Source organism: Bicyclus anynana, chromosome 8, assembly GCF_947172395.1.
Source record: "Bicyclus anynana chromosome 8, ilBicAnyn1.1, whole genome shotgun sequence".
NCBI lineage: Eukaryota > Metazoa > Arthropoda > Insecta > Lepidoptera > Nymphalidae > Bicyclus > Bicyclus anynana.
This window is the reverse complement of record NC_069090.1, coordinates 17,312,067-17,338,284: the sequence shown is the minus strand read 5'-3', so window position 1 is coordinate 17,338,284 and position 26,218 is coordinate 17,312,067. Positions and strand designations below refer to the sequence as shown.

Genomic DNA, 26,218 nt, shown 5'->3' with positions numbered 1-26,218 from the left:
AACTCCACCCAAAGATTAATTTAAATAAGTACGATATTTTATGGCTTACAAATTGTAAATACATATATTGTGTAGCGTAGTACAATTCTAGGTCGAAATTTATTTACTGAGAATTACTTTGAAGAAAGCTCAATACTAAATAGGACTCAACCCAGGACCTCATTATACGAAGTTACATAACCATTGAACCAACGAGACATGAAAAATGTTTTAATTAGCACAAATTGTTCTCAATTGAAATGAAAAGTAACAAAAGGAACCCCGATATAAACAACAACAGGGTGTTTTATGTTGTACCCGTAAAAGTGAGAGGAATTTCACTTGATTACATTTTGTTTTTTCCTTTCGTTAATTGTATTTGGATTACAAGGAGTCCATCAATTCGTTTTCGACGGAATTTATTGGAAAAACATTCTTTTTATTTTGTTTCTGTTTATTCGGAATATATTTTTATATTTTAATTAACGCGTCACACTTGAAATTATATTACCATTTAGCTTCATTTCTACGACTTTTTGGTTAAGTTGGTAAAGCTTTCAATTCCAACAGGTCATGGATTCAATACACAGCTAAATTAAGGATTTTATGTTGTCTTAGACACGGAGATAAAATGAAAGCCATAAAGGTTTAAAGGGATATAGAATAAAAATATTATAAAGTATAAACTTAAAATTACTATAAAATTAATAATTACAATTAATTTGTATGTTTAACACACGACGATGGCTAAAAATTTAAATTAACTTAATAATAATGACCAAATCTGTTGCATTTCTAATTTATACTTAAAATAAATATTAGTATCTTTTTGTGATTCTTTTGTTACCAAGATATCGTCCATTCTGATAAATTATTTTACAAGGCAAGGTAAAGTTGTGTTGTATTTGACAGATTTTAGGTAAAGACAGTTTTTACCTTAGCTAAAGGAGAGATCTATGCATTTTAGTAAAAAAATATGAATATTTATACATATTTTGTTCAGTTTGGTATTAAAAATATCTACCCATTATTTTTGTAAGAAGATGTTATTGTAAGGACTTTATTAAGATTTTATAATTATAATACACTACGTTATAGGCAACCAAAAAATAAAGACAACATTTTTAATTTCTTGCTGACTCTTTTCAGTATAATATCATTATATACTGAATCGGTAATAATTCCTAGTCACATGTTACGTCAAATTCGAATTCGTTTATTTATGTTTGGCATAAATTATATTAGTAATTTTTATTTTGATCCCTTTAAAGGCTTAAAGGGACCCTATAAGCACTTTGCTGTCTGTCCATCAGTCCGTCCATCTGTCACCAGGCTGTATTTCCGACACAGTATTGTTGTCGCTATAACAACAAATACAAAAAAACAGTGTAAAATAAATATATTGTTTTTTGGTATTTATTCTTATACAACAAATTTTATTTTTTCCAACTCTTCGTCTGACTTGCACTTGGTTGGTTTTTAAAATCGAGTAAATCTCCTAATCATTATTTATCTGTATAATAATATCTGATATTATCAGTATCAGTTTTCATAAATATATATTTTTAATAGTCTATACTTTTTGGTGTGCCCATCATAATCAGACTTCATTAATACTTATAGACCAGTGGTTGCAAGTATCTGATCTCGGAGGACAACTTGGACTCGGCCTTGGCCAGCTCGGCCACCATTTCCTTGGCGCGATTGTTGGCGTACTCGTGGCCACAGTCGTGTCGCTCCACCATCTTGGCCAGCGCCATGCTGAGCTGCGCCCTGGCCCCTCCTCCGGACGACTCCACTAAGTCCCTCATTACGTTGGGAGAGAAACCCTGGAAATGCATTAAAAGATAAATTTTGAAATAGAAATATTAGAGACTAGCAAACACCGCGCGGTTTCACCCGCTTGGTTCCCGTTACCGTAGGAATACGGAGTTAATATAGGGAGGGAGACTTTGCTTTGTATTGCGCCGACAAAATAGACGGATATTTGATAGTAAATACCAACCCACCTACTAAATCTTCAAAAATGGAACTTGGAACCCTAGACACATTTCTCTTATGGCTTTATTATAATAATGGTTCTGAATATATTATTTAATGTTTCCTATATTATGTCTTGGCAGCAAGCCATAATATATACAATCGAACCCCAAGTCCTGGCGACCTTGGCTCGGAAGCCGTTAAAACTCCCATAAACGAAGCGAAGAAAACAACAATAAAACCTGAATAAAAAGGAGTATTGATTGTAACACTGAAGGGTTTAAATTTGAAAGATTGGTAATGTCAATAGTATGAAAGACCTTTTGTGTATAAAACAAATTGTTACAACTAAAAAATAAATATGTTTCGTTTTAATAAATTACAAAGCGAATGTGTGCTCTCAAAACAAAGCTCTGAAAATTAATATTTTTTTCCCGTTTTGCTACATGTTTCATTGACGCTAGCGAAGCGTGTTGCTCGTATCGTAATATAGCCTTTCGATAAGAAGATTATCCACCACAATATTTTTTATTATCTAACTTTACAGCTTTATAATATTATGATATAGTTAAAGCCGTTATACATATAACGTACTTGTTATTAAAAAGTACTATAAGATACCTTTGCTCAAAGAGGCTATAAACCTCCTCAATAAATAAATCATGGACATACTCCTACACCATGGTTATGTTGTAGGGGTGATAACATTTTAACGTGCTCTCATAAAACGCTCTCACATAAACCTCTGGAGCCTATCTCTTGAGGGCAACAAGGTTTCATGGAAGGTGATCTTTACGAGCTACTGTAAATAAATACACAGTATAAAATGTTCCCTTACTTCGTTGCCGATGTTTATAGCTTTTTAACCGATTCCAGAAAAAAAAGTTAAATTTATTAGCACCTTTTCGTACAGTAATTTTCTAGTTTTGCTAATTTGATTTCATGATGCCTCCTTAAATTCTGTTATTCTTTAACGTTGTTTTTACTTTTAATTTTATGTTTTTAATTTTACTCCATAGAGCGAGTCTCGAATTCATTTATATATATATCTCTCTCTCTCTTTCTGGCACGATTCTATAGGTAGAGAGACATAGAGATGAATCCCCAAACGACACTGTCAAGTTATAAGAACTTCAGAATAGAGTTACTGAATTGATTTTAATGGATTAACCATCTAAGTTTAGTTAAACGAAGTAAATCTATAAAGAGGTAGTTTATAACTGTAAGTTTTTGAGGTTGTAGGTAAACCGATTTTAATAATTCTTTTACTAATTCAAAACAACGTTATTTGTGAGTATTTTGGGCAACATTTTATACTAGCGGACGCCCGCGACTTCGTCCGCCCTTAGACTTCTTTATTCCAACCCTTACAGTAGTATCGCTGTAAAAATGGAGTAACTTCACCCGTTTTCCCAACATTTCCCTTCACAGCTCAGCTTCTATTGATCGTAGCGTGATGAAAAGTATACTATAATCTGCCCAGGAGTATGATGAATAATTGTACCAAGTTTCGTTAAAATTCCTCGAGTAGTTTTTGTTTCTATAACGAACATACAGACAGACAGACAGACGGACAGACAAAAATTTTACTGATTGCATTTTTGGCATTAGTATCGATCACTAATCACCCCTTGATAGTTATTTTGGAAATATATTTCATGTATAGAATTGACCTCTTTATTTTGTTATAAATATAGATAACTACCGAAATCGTTGGGTGTCTGCTATACATAGTAACTTATAATTCGCTACTTAATATTTAATTTTTCATGAGAATAACTTAGTTCCTGACGGAGGTTCCCTGGACTGCATAATTTTTTTCTTTCTTTCAACTCACACTGTAATCTGACAGCCGTTGTCTCTTGGCGTCTCTGCTGAGCAGGTCATACAGGAGCAGAAGCCTCAGGTTGGAGGACGAGAGCTTCTGGCGCGTGGAGGGCTCGGACGGGCTGGCTCGTAGCCCGTCCCACACGTCCACCACGCGGTCGTCGTCCGGGTCGTGGGCCATTCTGATCATATCCCGAACGTTCTGTGATAAGTACTGCAGGCTTTCCTCGTCGATATCTTCGTAGCTGTAATCAATTCATCACTACAATCATTATCATCATCATCATCATCATCATCATCATCATCATCATCATCAGCATCATCATCATCATCATCATCATCATCATCATCATCATCATCATCATCATCATCATCATCATCATCATCATCATCATCATCATCATCATCATCATCATCATCATCATCATCATCATCAGCAGCTTTGTAACTACTAAAAGTAGACACGAGTTTTATATCAATTTACAAACCTCGATAAATGTACAAATTTTTAACATGATTGTACACTTCAAACGCATACATTTTTTTACAGGACATTTTTTATTAATCGGGTCATCTTAATGAAAGAAAAATAATTCTTGCACTCTAAGTTTTTTCTACAAAACAAATTCAATGTTTGTAAAAATAATATGTTGGTAATTTAATCCGTAATGTTAACAAAAAATCAGATATTTAAAATCTTAATAACAGCAGCAAACAAACATTGAAAAAACTGATTCAAGATGGAAAAATTTTAAAAGTCCGAAAGAAAAAAATATAACTTGGTCACCCACAAAAATATAACTATTCAAATTAGTTTTAGATTACAGATTACATTTTACCCATTACTTACGGGACACCCTGTATAAAATTGTGGTTTTTGTCACATTCCTCTAATACGGCTTGACTGATTTAGAGAGAGATTTGTGGATAGTTTGTACTCTAATTTTCATATCTACACAAAAAAGGTTTGCTGGATCAACTATTGGTTAATATAAAATATACTGACCCGTCAGAACGTCTGGAAGCTTTAACATCCTGTTCGTACGGCAGGAACTGATGCTGCAGGCTGGGGCGAGGCTCCAGGAGTGGCTTCACCTCCTCGTTGTGGGCGGAGAGGAAGGGTTCCTCCTTCTTCTTCCCCTGGGGCTCTATGATGGTGTATTGCGCATTATGCTCTACCGGGAGGAGGACGTAATTCGGGTTCTTCGGGATGTTCTTATCGGTTGGTTTCGGAGGGGTAGATGGGGCGTAGAGACCTGGTTTGTGGAATGGGGTTGTTACATCCCTGAAAATTATATTTTGTATTTAATTAAAACTTGTAGGCAGCTCCCGTAGTTCGTTTTTGACGCCCTCCGTGGCACAGTGGTATGCGCGGTAGAAACCGAAAGAGGTTTGTGTGGATTCTTATCCTCCTCCTAAAAAGTTAGCCGGCTTCCAACTTAATTTGCATCATCACTTACCATCAGGTGAGATTGTAGTCAAGGTCTCACTTGACTATTATCTTGGTAAATTAGAGTAACGTCTTCATGACGTTCGTTTCGATTAAAATTTTGGTACTTGCGTAGTGTACTAGTGACAATAAAAATATATGTTTTTTATTCGTTTTGTATTTACTATCGAGATGGTTTAATGACGGAGTCTAAATGTAACTTTTAAGCTAAACAAGATAAATTCATCGAGTATAGGCTTATTTGTCTGGCAACAGTTTAGAGCTACATATTGGAGCGTTTATAGAAAAGCTTTATTTACCCCGACTGCGGAAGATGTGGTCGTGCATGGAAATCGTATTTTCTTCTTTTTCTACGAGTAGGACGACCTCTCTGACGCAGTGGGTAGTGTTCTTAACAGAGAAGTCCTAGGTTGGATCCCCAGCTCGAGTTAGTTTGGGATTTTATATAAATTTCTAAATTGGCTCAGGCCTAAATTGTGGTAGGCATTGGCTGTAGCTAGTTACCACCTTACCGGCAAAAATGTACCACCAAGTGATGTAGCGTTCCAGTACGATGCCATGTAGAAACTGTCTGAGGTAGTATAGATGAAACTTGGATCTCTTCGAAGTATTGCTTCCATCATAGACTGCATTTTCACTGAACATCAGATGAGATTGCAGAAGGGTTAATTTATTATTAAATAAAAAATAAAAAAGAATACTACCTTAAAACCTACAATAAAACGTCTTATAGCCCCAAGCTCTAAATTATTTTTGATCTTGCACGAGGAGTGTAGACTTAAGATATACTTATTATTAACCGACTTCAAAAAGGAGGAGGTTCTCAATTCGGTCGGTATTTTTTTTTTTTTTTTTATGTATGTACACCGATTACTCAAAGACGCCTGGACCGATTTCAAAAATTCTTTTTTTGTTTGAAACGGTATAGTCCCCATTTGGTCCCATTGCCATCACGTCAAGATCTGATGATGAAATCCTGGAGAAATTGAGAGGAACTGTCGAAAATTATATGGGTGTCTAGTGTGTTCGCAAACTTTTCCATTTAGTACTTTAAAGCACTACAATTTCATGAAGGTTTAAAATCGATCTGATGATGGAGCCATAAAACAGACGAGGGAACTCCTCGGCGATTTACAGCAGTTACCTTGTGTTTGGGCTTGATTAATTTGTATTAATGAGACCTTTCCACATAGATAGGTTGTGACTGTCATTTAGGGGTTTGGTGATGAAGACCAAGGGCAAATAAGGGAACTCCTTAAAAATTTACAGTTAATTTTGAAAGATTAATTCGTATTGCTGAGAATTTTCTACCTAGATGAGTTGTGTCTGTTAGTAGGGTCTGATGATGAAGACCAAGGTCAATTGAGGGAACCCCTTAACGGTTTACGGTAGCTACCTTGTGCTTGGGCTTGATTAATTTGTATTGCTGAGAATTTTGTACCAAGATGGCTTGTGACTGTCATTAGGGGTCTGATGTATTCGTTTGAGATGAAATTTTATACTAAAAATGGAAAAATAATAAAAATTTTAATAAAAAAAATACAACCGACTTCAAAACCTAAAAACGTACCCACTAAACTAAAAAGCGAAAAATAACATCATAATATGTTCTACCTGCTGATCAGTATGAAGGCGGTGCTTAGCCGGTGTTGTCTTAATTTAAGCCATTTCTGACAGGACCACTTGAAACAACACTGTCTGCAAAATCTAAATCTATAAGATATATTCTCACATAGCTTGAATTAATACATCACCGGCTTAGCATCGCCTTCATACTGATCAGCAGGTAGAACATATTATGATGTTATTTTTCGCTTTTTAGTTTAGTGGGTACGTTTTTAGGTTTTGAAGTCGGTTGTATTTTTTTTATTAAAATTTTTATTATATCAGTTTAATAAAGTTAACTATTTCTATTTCGCAGAAAAGAAAAACAAGATAGGAGAAAAGTACATAAAGTTATGAAAAGTTAAATTAAAATTTTAATCTTACAAAAGCCAATATATTATTAGTTTGTTTTAAAGTATCCATAGCGTATTTTCATCAATTACGGCAAAATTTGTACAGGCAAATTATATTAGAAAGTACAATGGAAGTATGATAATGTAAGCCATGTAAACGGGTGATTATAGAAATAGAAATATGTGCGGCAAAGGTGAGCTTTGTACCATAGGCATGCACTTCATAGATGCAAAAATGCACTGCGTTCCCTAAGGAATCATTAAGTCGTTCGTCCAAATATGAAGGATAGATACTTTTTTATTGCTATATGTTTAACTTCGTGGTATAGTTTCGCCAATCACTTTTAAAATCCTTAACAGTGATGGAAGTTTTAACTATGAAAGGTAAGGCCACAAGTTTCGTGTATAAAGCAAGCATAATGTTGTTAGCTACTAGCTATAGTAAGTATAGTTATACTGTAAATAGTGATTGATAGACTAGAAATAGAAAATGTAATAGAAATAGAAATTAGAATAGAAATAGACCATCACCTCTGCGTACTATCAGACCCCTTCCACCCAAAACCCTCCAAGTTGGCGTAGTAATCTGAGGTCACATACAGTGGGGCGGCCGTGGTGGACGACTTTGGGGGAATGTCATCCCTCACTTCGAAGGCCATTTGATCTGTCAAGTGTGCGATGACCTGCATAGCCACTGGCAGGTAGGAGTCTGACAGTAACACCTGCTGGGCTGATTGGACCTGGGGAATGATTATACTTAATTATAGATAAAGAATACAATAAGGAACTTAAGCTAACTTATCCACAAATCATGCCCACGTGGTATGGTGACAATAATACTGGCAGCAACCTACCTACTAACCTGGCTGGACAGCCAGGCTGATCCTTTGCGCAAAATGAGCCAACCCTTCTTTTACCAGTCGACACAACGAGCCACGGTGTAATTGTTTCAGAGAATTTTTTTGGCACTGCGACTCCATGGCCCAAGGGTCTCCACAACAAAAGATACAATGTAACTCTCAGTCAGAGAGTTGACTTGACTTTGACTGAGATTTGTGCCATTGATATTTCGATCGATTTTGGATTAATAAGTGAGTTCTTGATGTCGGTTGGTTGATGACGAACAAAGCAAGGTTCTCTCTCCTATGACAATCGGCCGAATCGCTCAAATATGCTGGTGATGATGATAATTATTTTTTATTATATTAATACTTGCGCATTGCTCACTAGATTACCGCCACACTAACGGTTGACTCAACATTTCATATGTTGTTGTAATCAACCCATATTCGGCTCACTGCTGAACTTGAGTCTCCTCTCAGAATGAGACGGGTAAAAACGGGTAAACCAATACTCCACCACGTTGGCCAAATGCGGATTGGCAGACTTCACTCACGCAGAGAATGAAGAAGTATGAAGGTTTTCTCACGATGTTTTTCATATGTTGAGTCAAGCGTTATTGTTTCGATAGTTGTTTGTCAATCGTCTTCTAGCGGAAAGCTTTGACCAACAATTTAAGAAGCTAAAGTTAATGGCAGTAATCCGTGAGACGTAATCTCCATTCTGCGTAAAACCAGAGAGAATCAGTGAGAATCAGATTTTTGTATAAAATCTCAATGACTTTAATATTTTTGTCGAAGAAAAACCGCATTACAAGATTGCTATTCATTACAATAGTCAAATGATTTAATTAATTTAATTTAGCACAAAAGATTAAGAGCAGTAATAATTGGGTTAATCACCAGAGCGCCCCTCTGAGCTGGTTGGCGGTAATGACTTAGGTGATTAATTATTATGAATCTTACAAAAGAATTCACTGGAAATTAAAAATCATGTTGTGGAGTCACCTCAATTTATCATACTTAAATTAAAAATATACTAATAAGTTTTTTAGCAATAAAACTTTGATTTAATCAACCCATATTCGGCTCACTGCTGAACTCGAGTCTCCTCTAAGAATGAGAGGGGTTAGGCCAATAGTCCACCACGCTGGCCCAATGCGGATTGGCAGACTTCACATACGCAGATAATTACGAACATTTTTTGGTTTGCAGGTTTCACGATGTTTTTCCTTCACCGTTAGAGACACGTGATATTTATTTTCTTAAAATGCACATAACTGAAAAGTTGGAGGTGCATGCCCCGAACCAACACCCTCCGGAATCGGAGGCAGAGGTCGTATCCACTGGGCTATCACGGCTATATTAATATAAAAATATTATTAATATATAAATAAAACTTATTCATATATTTTTAATCTAAGTAGATTAAAGCATAATCATATTATTCACTTTCAAGAAATTCTTAGCCCGCAGTTGGGAAGTTGTTAGAAGGATGCCCGGTGTCTTCTTCGATCGGGTCATTATCATTAGTATCAGCTAATGTTCCTTACAAAATCAAACTTTATGACCCTAAGCCCGCCAACCCGCATTGCAGCAGCGTGGTGAGTCTACGCTCCATATGCCCTCTGCAGTAGGAGGGTACTGTAATGGCCGTTAAAATAGGCAAATAATAATGGCTTCCATGTAGCCAGTAACAGGGTGTTAGTGCAATAGGCATATATTGCGTCATTTGGAAAGCTATTAGCTCACCACCACCATTGTTACAAAAACTCAGGCGAAAGTGACAATCCATGAATATTCATTAACTGCGACATTCACGATTTCATGAAAATATAACTATGCCGAGTTTTTGATGGAAAAGAGGTATTAGTGAAAACAATAGTCGATTCAAAGTGAATAACCTACTAAAACTGAAACCTTGTAATAGTTGAGGCTAGAGTGTTCTGTGGTTGTGTCTAGACTCAACGCCAGGAGCTTCTGAATTATTCGCTATTTTGATCATTATTATCAAACGATTAAAATAAAAATCAAATCAATTGACAAAATGTCATTTGCCTACCGTGTGATATCCATACCATACAGTAAGCACCAATACCAAATACCAAAATGCTGAATAGGCCTACTGGTCGTGGGTTTCATTCCCGTCTGTTGGATTTTAGCACAACTAATGCTAACATAGCCTTTCCGACTTATTGAGCTATATAGCTAATAGAATAATTTAATAAGTTCACCACCTACCACCACCTCAGGCTATAAGAGTTATTAGTTGTTTTACCAGCACATTCTGTGTCACTTGCAGCAAAACAGCTAACAGGACTCCTCGACGAAACATGGCTGATATCTGAAAAAGATAAAATTAAAACATAGATAACCTCACGAAAACTTTATTTCAAAGATAAACTCTTTTAACTCTTCTAGCAAAAAAATCGGGTAATTTTAATTTAATTTATTGAATTTGAATAATATTGGTTAAAGACAAAATCTACATTAACGCGATAGTACAAGATCGACAAGAGTGTAGTATGTATATTAACTCGACTAATACAAAATCTAGGCAACCCCATAGTCTTGAGAGCAGGTGACATATGCGTTCAGTTTTGTTTGGCATATTCTTTTACATAATGAACGTTTTTTTAAAATAACAGATGAGTGAAGTTGACCAAAAATGCAATTGGATTGCAATTGCCTTGTTGTGCAATGAGTCAAGGTGAATAAATATCATTTATTTCTATTCACAATTAAATAACAAATGAGGGTAGGTATGTATTTCTAATAACGGATCTACGACGACGGAGGTAATGTAAAGAATTCGTTATTCGTAGAATAAAATAACTAATATTCGGAACACAAAAGCCTTATTACAAATTTTCAAAATTGTCTCTTTATTTTGAACAAAATATTAAGAAAAATTACGTTATGTACCTGTTAAAAAGTTAGGATTTATTTGAAAACTTTCTACAATATAGAGTAGGTATTTTTATCTTGAATGTTATCTGTTTAACGGTCTCTAGCGAAAAGCTAAGTGTCTAACTAAGGACACGATTTCTCATTTTGAACACAATAGGTATATATATATATATATATATCATTCAGTTGAGGAGATCTTTGGTATACATAGTTTTTTTATATTTCTCTCGGCATATTACTTCTAGATACTTAGTATCTAGAGAAGTATTGATTAAATTAAGATATTCTGTAGAAAATATCAAAAATTTCACTACATACTTACACAATTGGCGATCTGGAACCTTAAAAGATACTCGTACCTACTTCCCAAAGCTCCCATAATCAAAACTCCATAAATGCTAAGTAGGTACAAAAATATGTTACCAAGCTGTCAACTTTTATAAAATTCGTGTTAAAAGAATATTTACCAAATCTTCTAAATAGGAGTGATATTAATTCCCATTCCCCTCCAACTAGTCGGAAAGAGTGGGTACGAAAATTATAGTCCAACGGAGTCCGGTCTCTTTATCGTTGAGCTATTGAAGATGAATGACGAAGGGTCGAACATTACCTCTCATTTAGACAAAATGAAATACAAAGTTGCTTTCTGTATTGCATCACCTAGAATATAAATTGTGAATGTATATAATAGAAAACTTTTCGATATATTGTGTATGAAATGTTATTAAGTTGTCGATCGTAGAGAACGGGTTAAATTGGGGTGAAATTCCCTTTACTGAAGCCCTAAACCGTTTAAACTTTGTAAAGGTTCTGGCTTACTGTTAGCGTTTTAAAGCTCTTAGTATTAAACACGCTTTAGTTAAAGCACAGAATAATTAAAGCACATATTGAATGAAGCACTGCTTGAATAGAATATATTAATTTATTTTCATTTATAAATTTAAGTTACTTAACTTCTTACATTAATTCGGCTGCAGGTTAGACAGCTTGTTGTTTTATCAACAAGCTGTCTAGTCTGTCTGATGTACAAATTTTTGGCCAAAAGGGTATTCCCATGGAAACTGTTTTCTAGCTATGGGACCATTAAAGACAAGATACCCATGTATTGCGTATTTAATAAGACATTGAATCCAACAAATTAGGTACCATATTTTGAAATAATAAAACAAACAACGTTTATATATTCATTACTGAAGTTATTTACTATCGAGATTATAACACCACATTTGGAGTGTTTAAATATGTAATAAAATGAAATTAAAGTAGTAAAAGTTATATTTAAGTAACATACTCCCTCTGTCGCAGACTAATGACATAAAATTAAGTCGTAAAATTCAGTACAAATAAATATCGCAAATAAAATACGAATACATATCTAATTTGTTGCCGAGATATCGGATGAATTCTATAACTACGAGTTTATTAATTAAACTGAATTTACGTTCATCATCACCATCATCATCATCTTCATCATTCGTCAGCTGATAGAGGTCCACTGCTGGATATAGACCTTTTGCATGGACCTCCAAGCACAACGGTCTTAAGCCGCCAGCATCCAGCGGCTCCCGGCAACCCGCTTGATATACTCGGTCCTCCTATTGGGGTCCACCAACACTGCGCTTTCCGGTGCGAGATCGCCATTCCAGCACCTTGATACCCCAACGTCCATCGGCTCTTCGAACTATGTGGCCTGCCCATTGCCACTCCAGAATTTACGTTACGGGACAAAATATATTACTTAATAATAACTGTAGTAGCGTTACTGAGAGTTTGGTAGAAGTGTCAAAGTCGACAGAAAGTTTATTCTAGTAGGATGTAAAAATGTACATTTTAATATTTTAAATTCTATCTCTACAGACGCAGCACTTGTTATAGCCGGTCTTGTCCCAATAGACAAACTAATTACAGAACGCACGCAATCTTTTTTGGATAAAGAACCGAGTTCACGTGAGCCATGAGAAAAGAACCTGACGGAATGGGAAAAGGAACGTGGACGAGGGAGCTAATTAAAGACCTAAAAAGCTGGCATCAAAAGAATCATGGGGAGGTGGACCGATGGCTCACGCAGGCTCTAAGCGGTCACGGAGTGTTTAACACCAATCTCATCGCAATAGGGAAATCTCCCTCCGAAAATTGCTACTTCTGTAGAGAAAAGGACACTCCGCGACATATCCGAAGACACTGCCTGATCTGAGAGGGGCGGCAAAGGGAGCGGATGACCACGTAGACTCCGGTAGCCTGACTGCGCGTATTCTGTCAAGCGAAGGCGAGTGACAGAAATATGCATAAATGCTCCGGAAAATAATGATAAGAAGGGAAGAAAAGGAAAAAGAGGAGAAAAAGAAAAGGGAAATACCCTAAAGGCAGTTAGCACGATGTAATACCATGCAGTTCCGTGCTAACTCTGAAGATTATAGAAAAAAAAAATAAAAGAATATTTTAAATTCGTACGTACTCGTATATTGAAGGACTGCATTCAGTAGTGTAGCGCATAGATGATACATTATTATATTGAGATAGATACGCAACTCTCATTTCGGTTAAAAAAAGTTATGTACCGTGATCACTAGATGGCGCATTCTAATTAGATTTATTGGCTACCCATAGATGGCGTTCTCTCTACGAGTACAATCTATATTTTAGTTGTATGACTATTGCTGTTTGTTTTCCTTAATTCTTATATAAGAATTATTAATGAAAAAAATTTAACATAAACATAATATTTACAAAATCACCTATTTCACTATATAATACTAATGTACCCAAATATTTAAAATAGCCAAATTTTATAAATATATAGAAATAAGGAAAACAAATTGCAATAATCCTTCAAATATTCAAGGATTTTTAATCAAAGAAAGAAAAGAAGATTCTTATTATTCAACGATTTATTTTTTCTTTTGTGATTATGAAAATATCTTAATGCACTTCAGCAGCCTGATAACATTAGTGCACCAACTATGAATATTGACGTTTATGATTATAAATAACCACTGATCACCTTTAAGAATTCGTAAAATTGCTGGCGACATTTTCGCCACGCCGTTTCGCGACACACCGGGCCGCCTTCTGAGCATAATTCCGATGGTGGTCGAGCATGTTCCATGGTTAATTATTCACTATGCACACCAAATCCACAAGTAATACCCATTATAAACACTTATTTGTACCGATTACATCTTATTTTAATATCTTTCGTTCACCACTGTCACCATGCTTTAAATTAAACTCTGATCCCGATTGTGTGCTGACTTTTTATTGACATAACATAAACATCACTATAGCAACAACAGAAAAAATTCAAAGACAGCTAAACTGTCATATTTGAAACTATATTTTTTTAAACTTTCATAGACTGAACAGGAGTGATTGGATGTGCTTCATGCGTGCCATCTATATTGTGCCTGAGAAAACTTCGCTTAAGTTTTTGTACCGTGAGCGCTGGAAGGCAGCACTTCATACAAAATATTTTACGTAAGCGAACTGTGCGGAAGTTTCACCCCCATGGTGTAGCGTGCCTTGTATCAATATTAGTAGGGGGGCCCAAATGAAGGGTAAAGATTTCTTACAAAAGAAACAAAACTGCTCGCTTAAAATAAATATGACAGTGACTTAACCGATGTAGGGTAATTTTTGGGGGCACGCTTCAATAGGGAAAATAAGAGATTGTGGATTACCTACATTTTACTAATTTGGTTTTACACGTAAGGGGCCCCTGTAGGTTAGGCGCCCCGTATCATTGATACGGCTGATACGGCCCCTAACTGCATTCCTTTACATCTCCAGCGTCATTATAAGTCAACATTTTTGGTTATACCGTCACATATATTTTTAAACAGGACAATACCTACACTCAATACGCCTTCAGTTCGCCGGCGACGCATCCCACGAAATTTATTGGCCGTAAAATTGAGCGCAAATAAATATCTCACATATGAGGCACAGCCTGTCGCGTCGCGTCGCGTCGTGTCGCGTTGCGTTGCGGGTTTATTGCGCGGATTTATTGGACACCTGCGCAGTTTATGTTTTGAAAAATTGCTAATATCAAGCTTATGACACATGTTACAAGCTTATTTAAGCATGAGTGTTTTTATGAACTCCTTTATCTCGAAATTTACGTCCGTTTATTGAACCCTTATTCTACTGAAAGTTATTTTGGGTAACATACTTGTTAATAAGTGCCACGATGGTTCAGTGATTCGCCTGTGTGACTACGGGTCATGAGGTCGATGGGTTCGAGTTGTGGTCGGGTTTTGTTTTGCTGAGCTTTTATTTATTCCATGAAATTGGCAGTAACAATTCTCATCCCAAACTTAACGTTAATGGTGTTGCATCCCCGTGCCTCGGAGAGCACCTTAAGCCTCCGCTTCCGGTTATTATCAATAAGGTCTGATGTGGTATTTAAACAATTTAACATTATTACCCTAAGCCCTATTTAGTATATTTAGAAAATTAAATATCACGTGTCTTAAACGGTAAAGGAAAATATCGTGCATATCTGAGAATTTTCTTAATTCTCTACGTGTGTGAAGTCTGCCAAACCGCATTGGGATAGCGTAGTGGACTATTGGCCTAACCCCTCTCATTCTGAGAAAAAGCTCGGTAACCCGTATCAGAACAGTGTGGTAGATCTAAGATCTATACGCCCTCTCCTATACGTAGGAGTACTTGGACCTTTAGAGTATTATGTTAGAATGTTATAGCCAATTAAATTTTAAAAATAAAATTTGTACAAACATTTTATTCAATTTTGTACAGAATAATACTGTCTGTAATTGGCAACTTCCTTTTACTTAAAATATATATCAGCTATTAGTTGAGATGTAGGTCCGTGTATAGCGAAGCGCACAAAGGGCTGGGCAGCAATAGTGGGGCGAGTAACGGGACAGGAATAGTTTAGATATCAGACATTTCCTTGTAAGCACTAATAAATTGCGTGCCGTATCCAGGCTACAATCTACTACTTAACTGTTTCGTTATTTTAGTGCTTTCCTAACTTTGAAACATGGATTCTCTATGTTGGTTTATTAGTTAGCTAGTTTGATGAAGTCCAGGGTTCGAGTTTGGGACTCATGCCAACAGAAAGATAATTTTGAGATTTCAAATTTTAGTTTTTGACTTTAGGCGAGACTAGCGGACAACAATTATTTTTTATATTGTGCGGATGCCCGCGACATTGTCCGCATGAAATTAACTTTTTCACAAATTCGGTGTGTGACATATAAGATAAGTGACGAATTTCGGGGTAAAAAGTTGTAAAATGTAATAAGTTAAGCAAGTAATCTAATAAAGCCCCATTAAAAGACAGACACACAGACAGACAGACAGATTTTTTTTTTTTTAAAGTAAGTTTGTATTTTAGTATCGTGTAAATAAGCAATTGAGAAAAAGAGTTATTTTCGAATTACAGACACTTCAATTTATATTTTATATTTTAAGTGTCTGGCTCATAATTTGCAATTTTTATTTTTTCAAAGAATATTCTGCTCCGGTCGTTGAAAAACCCTACAGATTATAATAATATTATAATTATTTACAGATTATAATAATATTATAATCTGTAGGATTTTTCATCTGTACGATTTTATCATGGAAATCTTTAAGCCGTTCTTCAGTGTATAAATGATGACCTGACTTTGTATTATGAATGCCTATAGACAACAAAATAAATAGTTAATAAATAATGGTTATTAGTGTTCGATTTATTATCTAGACAGAAACTATCTGAGCAGTGGAGCAGACAGTTAATGTAGACGTACGAGTAATATTACAGCAATAATCATAACTTTCCCCTGTAGGCCGTAGGCCGTAGGCACGGCCGTAACTTCATTGCTGTAATACTTTGGCAGGACAAACAGAAAACAAATAAATGGATTTATAAGATCACTCTCGAAACATTTGGCTCGGTAAACTACGAAAATACATTTTCCCTATAGTTATTTGTCTACACTAATGTTATTAAAAGAAAAGATTTTATTTGTTTGCAGCAAAAATGCTCCGAAACTACTAGACTGATTTTGAATTTGAAATTATTTTTTTTTAAAAGAGCAACTGTTGGGTTTCTTGCCGGTTTCTTCTCAGCAGAACCTGCCTTCCGAAACGGTGGCAGAATCTTTAGAAATAGTCAATTGACGTATTAAAAGTGCTTGTAAATTGAGCCTACTTGAAATAAATGAATTTTGATTTTGAAAATTCTTTAACCAATGTAAATTGTCACCGAGCAATGTATTCGCATGGAAATGGGAGTGAAACCGCGGGGGCTCACTAGTATTTTAATAAATAAGTAATTATTCAACCATACCTACGGTTACATCTGGCTATATCGTATTCTTATAGTACTCGCATGCAGTGTGTGGCCTAAACACTCTTTATTTAGACGTCAATACTGTGATAGAAATAGGGACTATAGTCCAACCTCAATCTCCTCGACATTGAAACTATTGAGGATTCGTTGTCGATAAGGTGGTTTTTTTAATCCGATTTTTGTAGAAAATAGCAACATAAATTTGCTATTCATTGTGAAATTAATGAAAAATTAAAATATGAAAAACAAGCTTTGAATATAAATTTATTTTGATTGGTTTTGGATTTGGATTGAATATCAATTTCTAGTTTCGTGGTACCATACTATTGCTTTGTCATGAAATATATCATATACCTATAAGTTCAAATAAAAATCGCTTTTCTGTGTTATTCAGCTTCAAATATTTGACTAAAAACGGGATTATTTGAATAAAAACTTGCAAAAATCTCTTTTGTGGTCTTGTAAGTAAAAATAGAAGCATGGACAAAGATAATACATAGCTCACGTTATTAGTTTGCAGAGAGAATGTTGATACACGCCAAGGTTTTCGTAATGCGAAAGAAAAACAAGGCTTTTATATGAAATGTATCCTTGTTTGCTCTCCACGGGCACTTTACCTACTCCAAATAGTTTTTCCTGTTTATTGGACTATCAAAGTAACTTATAGAAATATTTTGACACAGTTGATAACGTTTAATTTCTAACAGAGAGGTTGTGGGGTCCTCTCGGGTTTCGTAATTTGTAAATTGGCTCCGGGTGGCTTCGGCCGTGGCTCGTTATCACCTGACAAAAGCAATATAGCAGCTGAACATGGACTAAACTCCATAGTTTTCTACCGTATACTTACTAATGGTAAGAGTAATAATGGTAAGAGTAAGTGTTATTTTAGCTTTTATAAAATGGCGAAATACAGGCCATAATTACACATCGTTTATACGAGTTTTTTGGCAAAAATAAATAAATTTAAGACGAATTATAGAATAATGAAAATTATAGAAAGTTATATTAACTTTTATATAAGCTCCTCATAATATGACTAAAGTACAGGCAAAGCTTCACCACACATGAATAAAAGTAACGTTTGACAGGAAACCCTATATATCCACCCTATATATCTCGATAACATGCCTATAGAATACGTCAGCAGGTACATGTACTTAGCAAACAAATTTCCTTTCACAGCCAAAGTAATGATCTAGAGGTAGAAAGAAGGATTAAGGGTGGATGGAAAAAGTTTTGGACTCTTAAGGAAATTCTAAAAAGTAACATGCCGATGAGAATTAAAACAAAGGTCTTAAACACTTGTGTGCTGCCATCAATAACATATGCTTGCCAAACATGGAAGTACAATGTTCGTACAAAAAACAAAATTAGAACTTGTCAAAGAAATATGGAGAGAAGTATTATGAAAATTAAAAAAATTCAGAAGATACGACATTCTACCATACGTCAAAAAACCAAGGTTACAGATGCTCTTCAATACTCTCTAAAACAAAAATGGCGATGGGCAGGCCATGTAGCAAGGATGAGTGACGATCGTTGGACAACAAGACTGACATCGTGGTCAGGCCCCCCGGGTTACAGGCGAGTTGGCCGACCACTTGGTAGGTGGTCCGACGACATCGCAAAAATCGCTGGCAATACATGGGCTAAACTAGCCAAAGATCGGCAGAGATGGTCTGAACTGGAGGAGGCCTTCACTCTCTCCTAGAGGGGTTCTTGTACCTATTACTTTTGCTAATCTGTCTATAATATTATATATTACTTGTAAGACAAGAAATAAAAGGCTTTTTTATTTTTATTTTATTTATTTATTTTATTTGACAGGAAAATATTTTATTTATTGAGTGATTCGACGTCGACGTCGACAGTATGAGCTTCGACTTTGTCTGTATATCTCTTATTAATACATGTTAGTAGAGCAAGATAGAGATTAATTCGAGATTCACACGTGTGGAGTTTATTTATTTATTTATTTATTTATTTATTTATTTATAGGGTACCAACAGGTTATGACAATTAAAATTGAGTTTTACAAAAACATAGATTAGTGAAGTTGTTGTGTCATAGACCCACTTATAGGTTACCTCAACATGCGTAATTTAGTACTCGAATAGATACATAAAAAGAATTAAAAGAATAATAAATAGGTTAATTAGACTAAATTAGGGAGAAAACTGTTTTAGATTTGCGTTTGAAAATATAGATATGGATCTATCACACAATTACATTATGAACAGAATTAAACTAATATAACCATAAAAAGAAAAAAAAAACAGTATAATCTAAAGATAAAAATAACATTTAAGAGGTATCCCTTTTGTACTGAGTTAAAAAATATTTTTCTAGTTTATTTTTGAAAATAGGCAAAGTGTCACCAGCTATATCAATATTTACTTCCTTAGAAATAGTGTTATATGTGGAAATCATTCTATTTAATGGAGCTGAAGCGCCTAAATTTGTTTTGGAGTAACTAGTCCAGAAAGGCGTGAAATTTTTGACCCGACTATATGGTCTTGGTATTCTGAAAGAAATTCTAGAAAGTAAAGTGGATGCATCTACCGGTCCATTAAGTAATTTATATAAGAAACATAAATCTAACATCTTTCTACGATCCGAGAGAGCTAACAATTTGTAATGGTGTAATCTAGAGTTATAACTAATATTATTTCTGCTTTTAACTAACTTATCACAAATACTAAGATGGTAAGTAAATCGCTTTTGGATTCGTTCAATTCTCATAGTGTGTACGTTGTAAAATGGATTCCATACAACTGAACCGTATTCTAAAATACTTCTCGTCAGTGCATTAAATAACAAAATTTTAGTGCTAGTGTTTTTAAAATTTTTGCAACTACGATTGATAAAACCACTGATTTTTGAAGCTTTTTTGCATATGTTGTCTATGTGCGGTATAAAACTTAATTTGTGGTCGATTGTAACACCTAAATCTCTAATCGAATTTATATCTTGAATAAAATAATCGTCAATTTTGTATTTAAACTGGACCGAGTGAAGTTTTCTATGAAAAGAAACACAGTAACATTTCTTATGATTCAAAACCATATTATTATTATGACACCATTTAGTCAACCTATCCAAGTCTTCCTGCAGGAGAATTGAATCATTTTCTAAATGTATCGTTCTAAATGTTTTTAGATCATCCGCATAAAGCAGCACTTCAGAGTTAGAAAAGCAATTAACAATATCGTTAATAAAAATGTTGAAAAGTACAGGACCTAGGAGCGAACCCTGAGGAACTCCTGATTGTGCTACGTAAGAAAAAGATGACTCAAACCCTGCCACTACCACTGTCATTTGTCTGTTATTTAAATAAGATCTTAACCAATTAACAATATTACCAGTAAATCCGTATTGTTTTACCTTTATGATCAGGAGACTGTGATCTACTAGATCAAAAGCCTTGGAAAAATCGGTATAAATACAATCCACTTGCTTATTTAAGTCAACTTGGGATGATAAACTGTCAACGTAAGAAACTAGATTAGACTGTATTGATCTGTGTTTGTAAAATCCATGTTGTTTGGTAGTTAAAACAGATTTTATATGCCAATTAATATGAGGACAGACCAAGGACTCAAATATTTTGGATAAGATTGACAATTTGGAAATGGGTCGATACTTAGAGACATCCCGTTTATCACCTTCCTTGAAGACCGGTACAATAAGAGCTAATTTCCAGGCTGAAGGGAAAATACCATCATCGAATGATCTATTAAAAATAATAGAAATAGGCTCAGCTAAGGTTATGGCGCAATTTTTTAAAAATATAGGAATTGATCTGAGCCAGCACCTTTGCTCACGTCTAAACTAGACAGTTTCTTTTTTACATCCTCAACCGAGAATGATATTTTCTCTAACGTAGCCCCTGTAGTATTTATATATTTAATTTGTTGCGATATCAAAGAGGAGGAATTTGAGCGATTAGATGAATTCATATTATACACACTTGAAAAATGGTTAACAAACCCATTACATATGCTAACACCGTCTGTTAATGTTTCATTGTTATATACCATCGATGCTGGAAAGTCACTTTGATTGTTTCGACGCTGTTTTGAAAAGGTCCAAAAATATTTGGTATTACGCTTTATACTGGACTCAACTTTATCAGTATAGCTTCTATAGCACGCAACAATTAAGAGCTCACACCTATGCCTCAGCAACTTAAACTCGAATTCATCAAGTGGATTTCCAAATTTTCTAAAGCGGAGTCTTAATTTATCTTTTTCTTTTAAACGTCTAATTAAAATTCTTGAATACCAATGCGGATACTGAATACTTTTTAAAACATCCATGAGTTATACAAACATCCTTACAGAATAGCACTGTAGTATATCAGTGATCATCAGATGCCAGAGATAGTGACATCAACGCATGCGCGGTACCTCGGCTCACTATAGCTTTATCAAAAAAAAATTGCAACATTAACTATGATATTACGAGTAGTAAAAATTATCTATAGCTTAGATTACGTTGATTTGACTAGCAAAACGTGGAGAACGTTTTCAATATTATATAATTTAAAGCGAACAACCTAAACATTAGTAAACATTTTTGTGAAAACCGGAAAATTATTTTGTTGATGTTTTTTATTGGATTTTCACACTTTTTCTACAAATTACGGCTTCACACATTTGGTTTCTATTATTTCCAGCTACTAAAATACACATAGAGCCTTATATTATGATGTGTGATAAATCAAAAATGTATGCTTACGTTTTAAAGTTATGAAATCTAAATTTAAAAGCAAAATCCCTACCGCTTAGTCATTTCTTAAAATAATAAGGTTCGCTTAAATCTTAAGAAGTGATTTAATATTCGGAAAATAAGAACACATTAAAAATACTCAGAATCAATTTAAAAACAATCACAAATCAAATGTTTACGAGATCATTTCAAATGAGTACCGACTCGCTAAAGGTCTTTCACCTAACCAGATTATTACAACTTTTGGCACGATTTGTTTTCTTTGGCTTCCAATACCTACTCCGCTGATTGGAAAACAATTATATTGATTTACTGTGAATCTATTAGGACTAGAAACTTATGTAGATTCACTATTAAATGTTAAAATACTTGTGCAAGTTTTTAAGAAACGTACAAAGTTGTTTTTAAATAACTTTATACACATAATTCCCATTTTTTTTATTATTTGTTAGCTTTGCGTTTTATCTGTTATCTATTATTTATATCATTATTTCTTTTCAAGTAAATTAATATTTTGTACTTAATGATTATCCAAGTAAATCAATATTTTATAGTTAAGTAATGATTTTATTCCTAACTAGCGGACGCGAAACTCGATGTAACTACCCCTACCCTACCCTACCCTAACCCTACCCCTAACCTACCCCTACCCTACTCTACACCTACCCCTTTTTAAATTTTGATGTAATATATGTAATATAAATAAATATAAATAAAGGACATTGATGTAATATAAATAAAGGACAATCTAAAAATCGCTTTAAATCGAACTGGTTTTCGCTTTAAATAATAATTCCTACTTTTAAATTACAATACAATATACGTTATATTTTCTTTGTTTATTATCTATAAGTAATTTTATTTTATTAATAACAATTTTAATTACTGATTTGAAACGGTAATAATTTTCTATCCATCTCATTTTTCGAGCTACTCTAGTAAATAACATAATATTATATTAAATAAAAAACGTACTTATTTTATTGATTTGTTACCAAAATGCTTATTTTTTATTTCAATCTAATTATTAGCAATATGTCAAAATAACACAACTTCTTTCTTCTTTTTTTTTAAATAAATGATATAAAAACTCACCGTTTCCAACAAATGAAAGATGTCGGTGTAAACGCGTGCGTCGGAGCGCGCGCGCCGCGGCACTGTCCAGCATCAGGGTACTGACCCCGGGTTAGAACTGCTTAGAGTTGGAACCTGTTCTGAATGTCAAGTGCAATGTCGACCCTAACCGACGTGTGAGAAACGGGGATGTCATTCGAGTATATCTCTTTACAGCATGCCTTATATCGCGAACCTTTAAGTTAGATATTTTACTCTACAAATAAAAAAAACCACTTTCTGAACTTCAAATATGCTTTAAATATGTAGCATTATGCTGAGCTGGGGCCATTTTCTGGATGTCATGGTGTACTGGAGATATTGTGATGTGTGGCATAATTTCGAAATAAACGCATTTTTCTTTCTTTCAAATGGCTCAGTTTAGCGGAGCTCATGATGCTAAATAGGTAATTACTGGAGCGATTATAAAGACCTATTAGGTGTGGTAGATTAGAAGATTAAATAGCTAGTATTTGGTTAATAAACTAGCTTCCGCTTTTAGTGGTGAGGACAGCTTTTACAGATTTTAAAGTCAATTTCAGTATTTCGGCCTGTGAAAATCAGTTCAAATCCTATCTTTTACCAAACTATACTTTATGTTTATCATTATTTTTATTTATTATTATTATTTAATATTCCTCCTTTGCGATGCGACTACTGAAGCGATATGGCTGAAATTTAGAATGAAAAATAGATTTTACTCTGGATTAACAAATAGACTACTTTTTATCCCGGAAAATCCATGATTCCTCCGAGATTTGTAAAAAACTGAATTACACGCGGACGAAGTCGCGGGCGTCCGCTAGTATGTCATATATAAATACTTAGTTTTTAGCAATTGACTGAAAATATTTTAGAAACTTTCGGTAGCTACATATACCCTTCAAAGCCGACAAAGCTCGTCCGTAAAGATACGTAGGTACGGTATAATACTGAATACATAATGTTACGTACAATATGCGAGAGATTACATTTAAGTATCTCATGTAAGTTGGGGATCATAAATGTAAAACAAGTTTGCTAAACAAACTCTTAAGTTATTACAATGTTTTGGCATCGCCTCCTCTCAGTATAATGAATGTCTATACATGACAATATAGCCTTGAAATTTAGTATATTTAGTGATTAATAGTGCATTCAATCAGCAATGTTTTATAATACGGGCTATACACTTACGTTGGGGCTAAGTAGTGATAGTATATTTATTTATATATTTATTATGTAATGTTAAGATGTGTGTGATGTGCACCGTATAATGAATTTATAATAATATTATAAAGGTCGAGGGCTTTTTCGTTTTGTTGAATGTGCTAATGAAGCTAGTGGATAGATTTGAAAAATTGTTCACTGTTGCATACTCCTTATAACGAGGAAGCTTATACCATATGCAATAGGAGAGGAGCATCAATGAAAAATGTCTCATAAAAAGGCATTCATTGTTACCTATAAAGAGCTTCCATTAGTTGCGCAAAAACCATGTGTTATGGAATTGTTCCTTTTTTCAAAAGATTTAAAAACAAGTCTGCCTTAGCTTTTGTCTATATTTCAAGGTTGTCACCCACTATAGCCTTTTAATAGAAAGCAACCGTTTCCTGTAAAATTTTGTTAATATTCAATTCTCGTATAAATCGGTTGATAAAAAAAAAACAAAAATTGCGATTACACTACTATAAAACGCGAAAAAGAGTAAAAAGCTAATGGTGGCTCCTTCGATAATCCTTATTGCTTCATTATTGATACCCAAAGTTATTTATTGCTGCATTTGACCGGTACGCTAATACCCGGTCGATGAACGTAATCGACGAGCGAACGCTGATATGGGCAATTCTTATAGAGTTGATAATACCGACTTTTTTCGTCATCATCATTGTCCTCTTGGGAATTATGATCGTATGGAGAACAAATGAGCTAATTGTAGTTTATTTTTGATTTGATTCATGCTGAATTAAAATTAATCCTTCCTTATGCCGTTTGATAATCCTTATTGCTTCAATGTTGATACCATACCAAAGAATATTTATTACTACATTTGACCAGAACGCTAATAACCGGTCGATGAACGTAATCGCAGAGTGCGAGCGCAGATGTGGAGAATTGATATAGAGTTGATATTACACTCTTTTTTCATCTATGTTATTCATTCATTCATTCAAATTCGTTTACAAGCACTTTTGTAACGTCAATTTTAAAGCTAGAAATTCTACCACTGGTTTGGATGGCAGAATATTATTCTTATTAAACAGAATCTATCGACTCATATGTTTTTTTATTTATAATTATGAACAAGGACTTCATTGTAGTTTTAATTATCTACACATAATGAATTTAAATTAAAACTCTTCCAGAAATCGTTGTTAGTTAGAGAGACTTATATTTCGGTTATCAGAGTAGGTACTTGTATAAACCTTACATACTTTATCACACCCGGATCGAATAGAAGAGTGTTACGAGAGTTGCGCGTGAATCTGTGTGTACATCTATGGCATCGTAGCTCCAAAACGGATGCAGTATCTTTTTCAATTTAGAGAGAAGGTTTAAAAAATGTAAATTGAACACGCTAATCTGAATATATCAGGATTTTTGTTTATGTTATTCTAGCTAATTTAATAAAGATTACAGGTGTTATAATTTTAGATTTTAACTTTTAATAATAAAGATTTTTCGGAACAAAAAGAAAACATACCAACGCTGAATGTATTTCTACGTAGAAAATTGCACCCTTGACAACTCACCACCACTCTCCATCAGATGAGTTTGCATTCAAAATAAATACGCATTAAGTATTCGACATACAACGTTGCCAATACCGCTTATTCATTATTCAGAACACGAACGCACGAAAATGTTGTACAACGCGAAAGTGTTTTTGTTCTTTGACAAAAATATCATTACATACTTTTTCTCTATATTTTTGTACGACAAATATTTGCTTTCCCTCGTAATATAGGCGTAACGCCTTATTCTTACTGCCGGTTATATTTTTTTGTTTTTTATCTACGTATTCTATGTATCTGTTTATTGTAGATACATCCCACCATAGCTTACTAATGAACCTATTATGATGATGTTTTTGTTGTTACACCATATCTAGCTGCAGACACATAAAGAATGATCCAGAATGAGTCCT

At 34.4% G+C, this 26,218-nt stretch overlaps 1 protein-coding gene across 2 annotated transcripts; it reads right to left on the bottom strand.

Annotated features, from left to right (window-relative positions):
• Positions 1-626: 626 nt before the first annotated feature.
• LOC112048621 (uncharacterized) lies at positions 627-23,166 on the bottom strand. Of its 2 annotated transcripts, none has more exons than XM_024086230.2 (6): positions 23,074-23,166; positions 10,312-10,377; positions 7,726-7,934; positions 4,793-5,071; positions 3,797-4,031; positions 627-1,808 (listed from the first exon to the last, which is right to left on the bottom strand). In XM_024086230.2, exons 2-6 carry the CDS (start codon positions 10,366-10,368, stop codon positions 1,590-1,592), a joined length of 999 nt encoding a protein of 332 aa, XP_023941998.2. In that variant the 5' UTR covers positions 10,369-10,377; positions 23,074-23,166; the 3' UTR covers positions 627-1,589. The 2 variants fall into 2 exon arrangements, with proteins under 2 accessions (XP_023941998.2, XP_023941999.2); XM_024086231.2 differs by having other exon boundaries at positions 7,795-7,934; positions 23,074-23,165.
• Positions 23,167-26,218: the final 3,052 nt, after the last annotated feature.

What these genes read in the sequence shown, in the direction of transcription:
- LOC112048621 (XM_024086230.2), bottom strand. Translation starts at nt 10,368, where the DNA reads ATGTTTCGTCGAGGAGTCCTGTTAGCTGTTTTGCTGCAAGTGACACAG. An exon ending in AAGTGACACAGAATGTGCTG is followed by an intron (nt 7,935 to 10,311) that starts GTAAAACAACTA and finishes ATCATTCCCCAG; the next exon opens with GTCCAATCAGCCCAGCAGGT. An exon ending in AACGGCTGTCAGATTACAGT is followed by an intron (nt 1,809 to 3,796) that starts GTGAGTTGAAAG and finishes ATGCATTTCCAG; the next exon opens with GGTTTCTCTCCCAACGTAAT.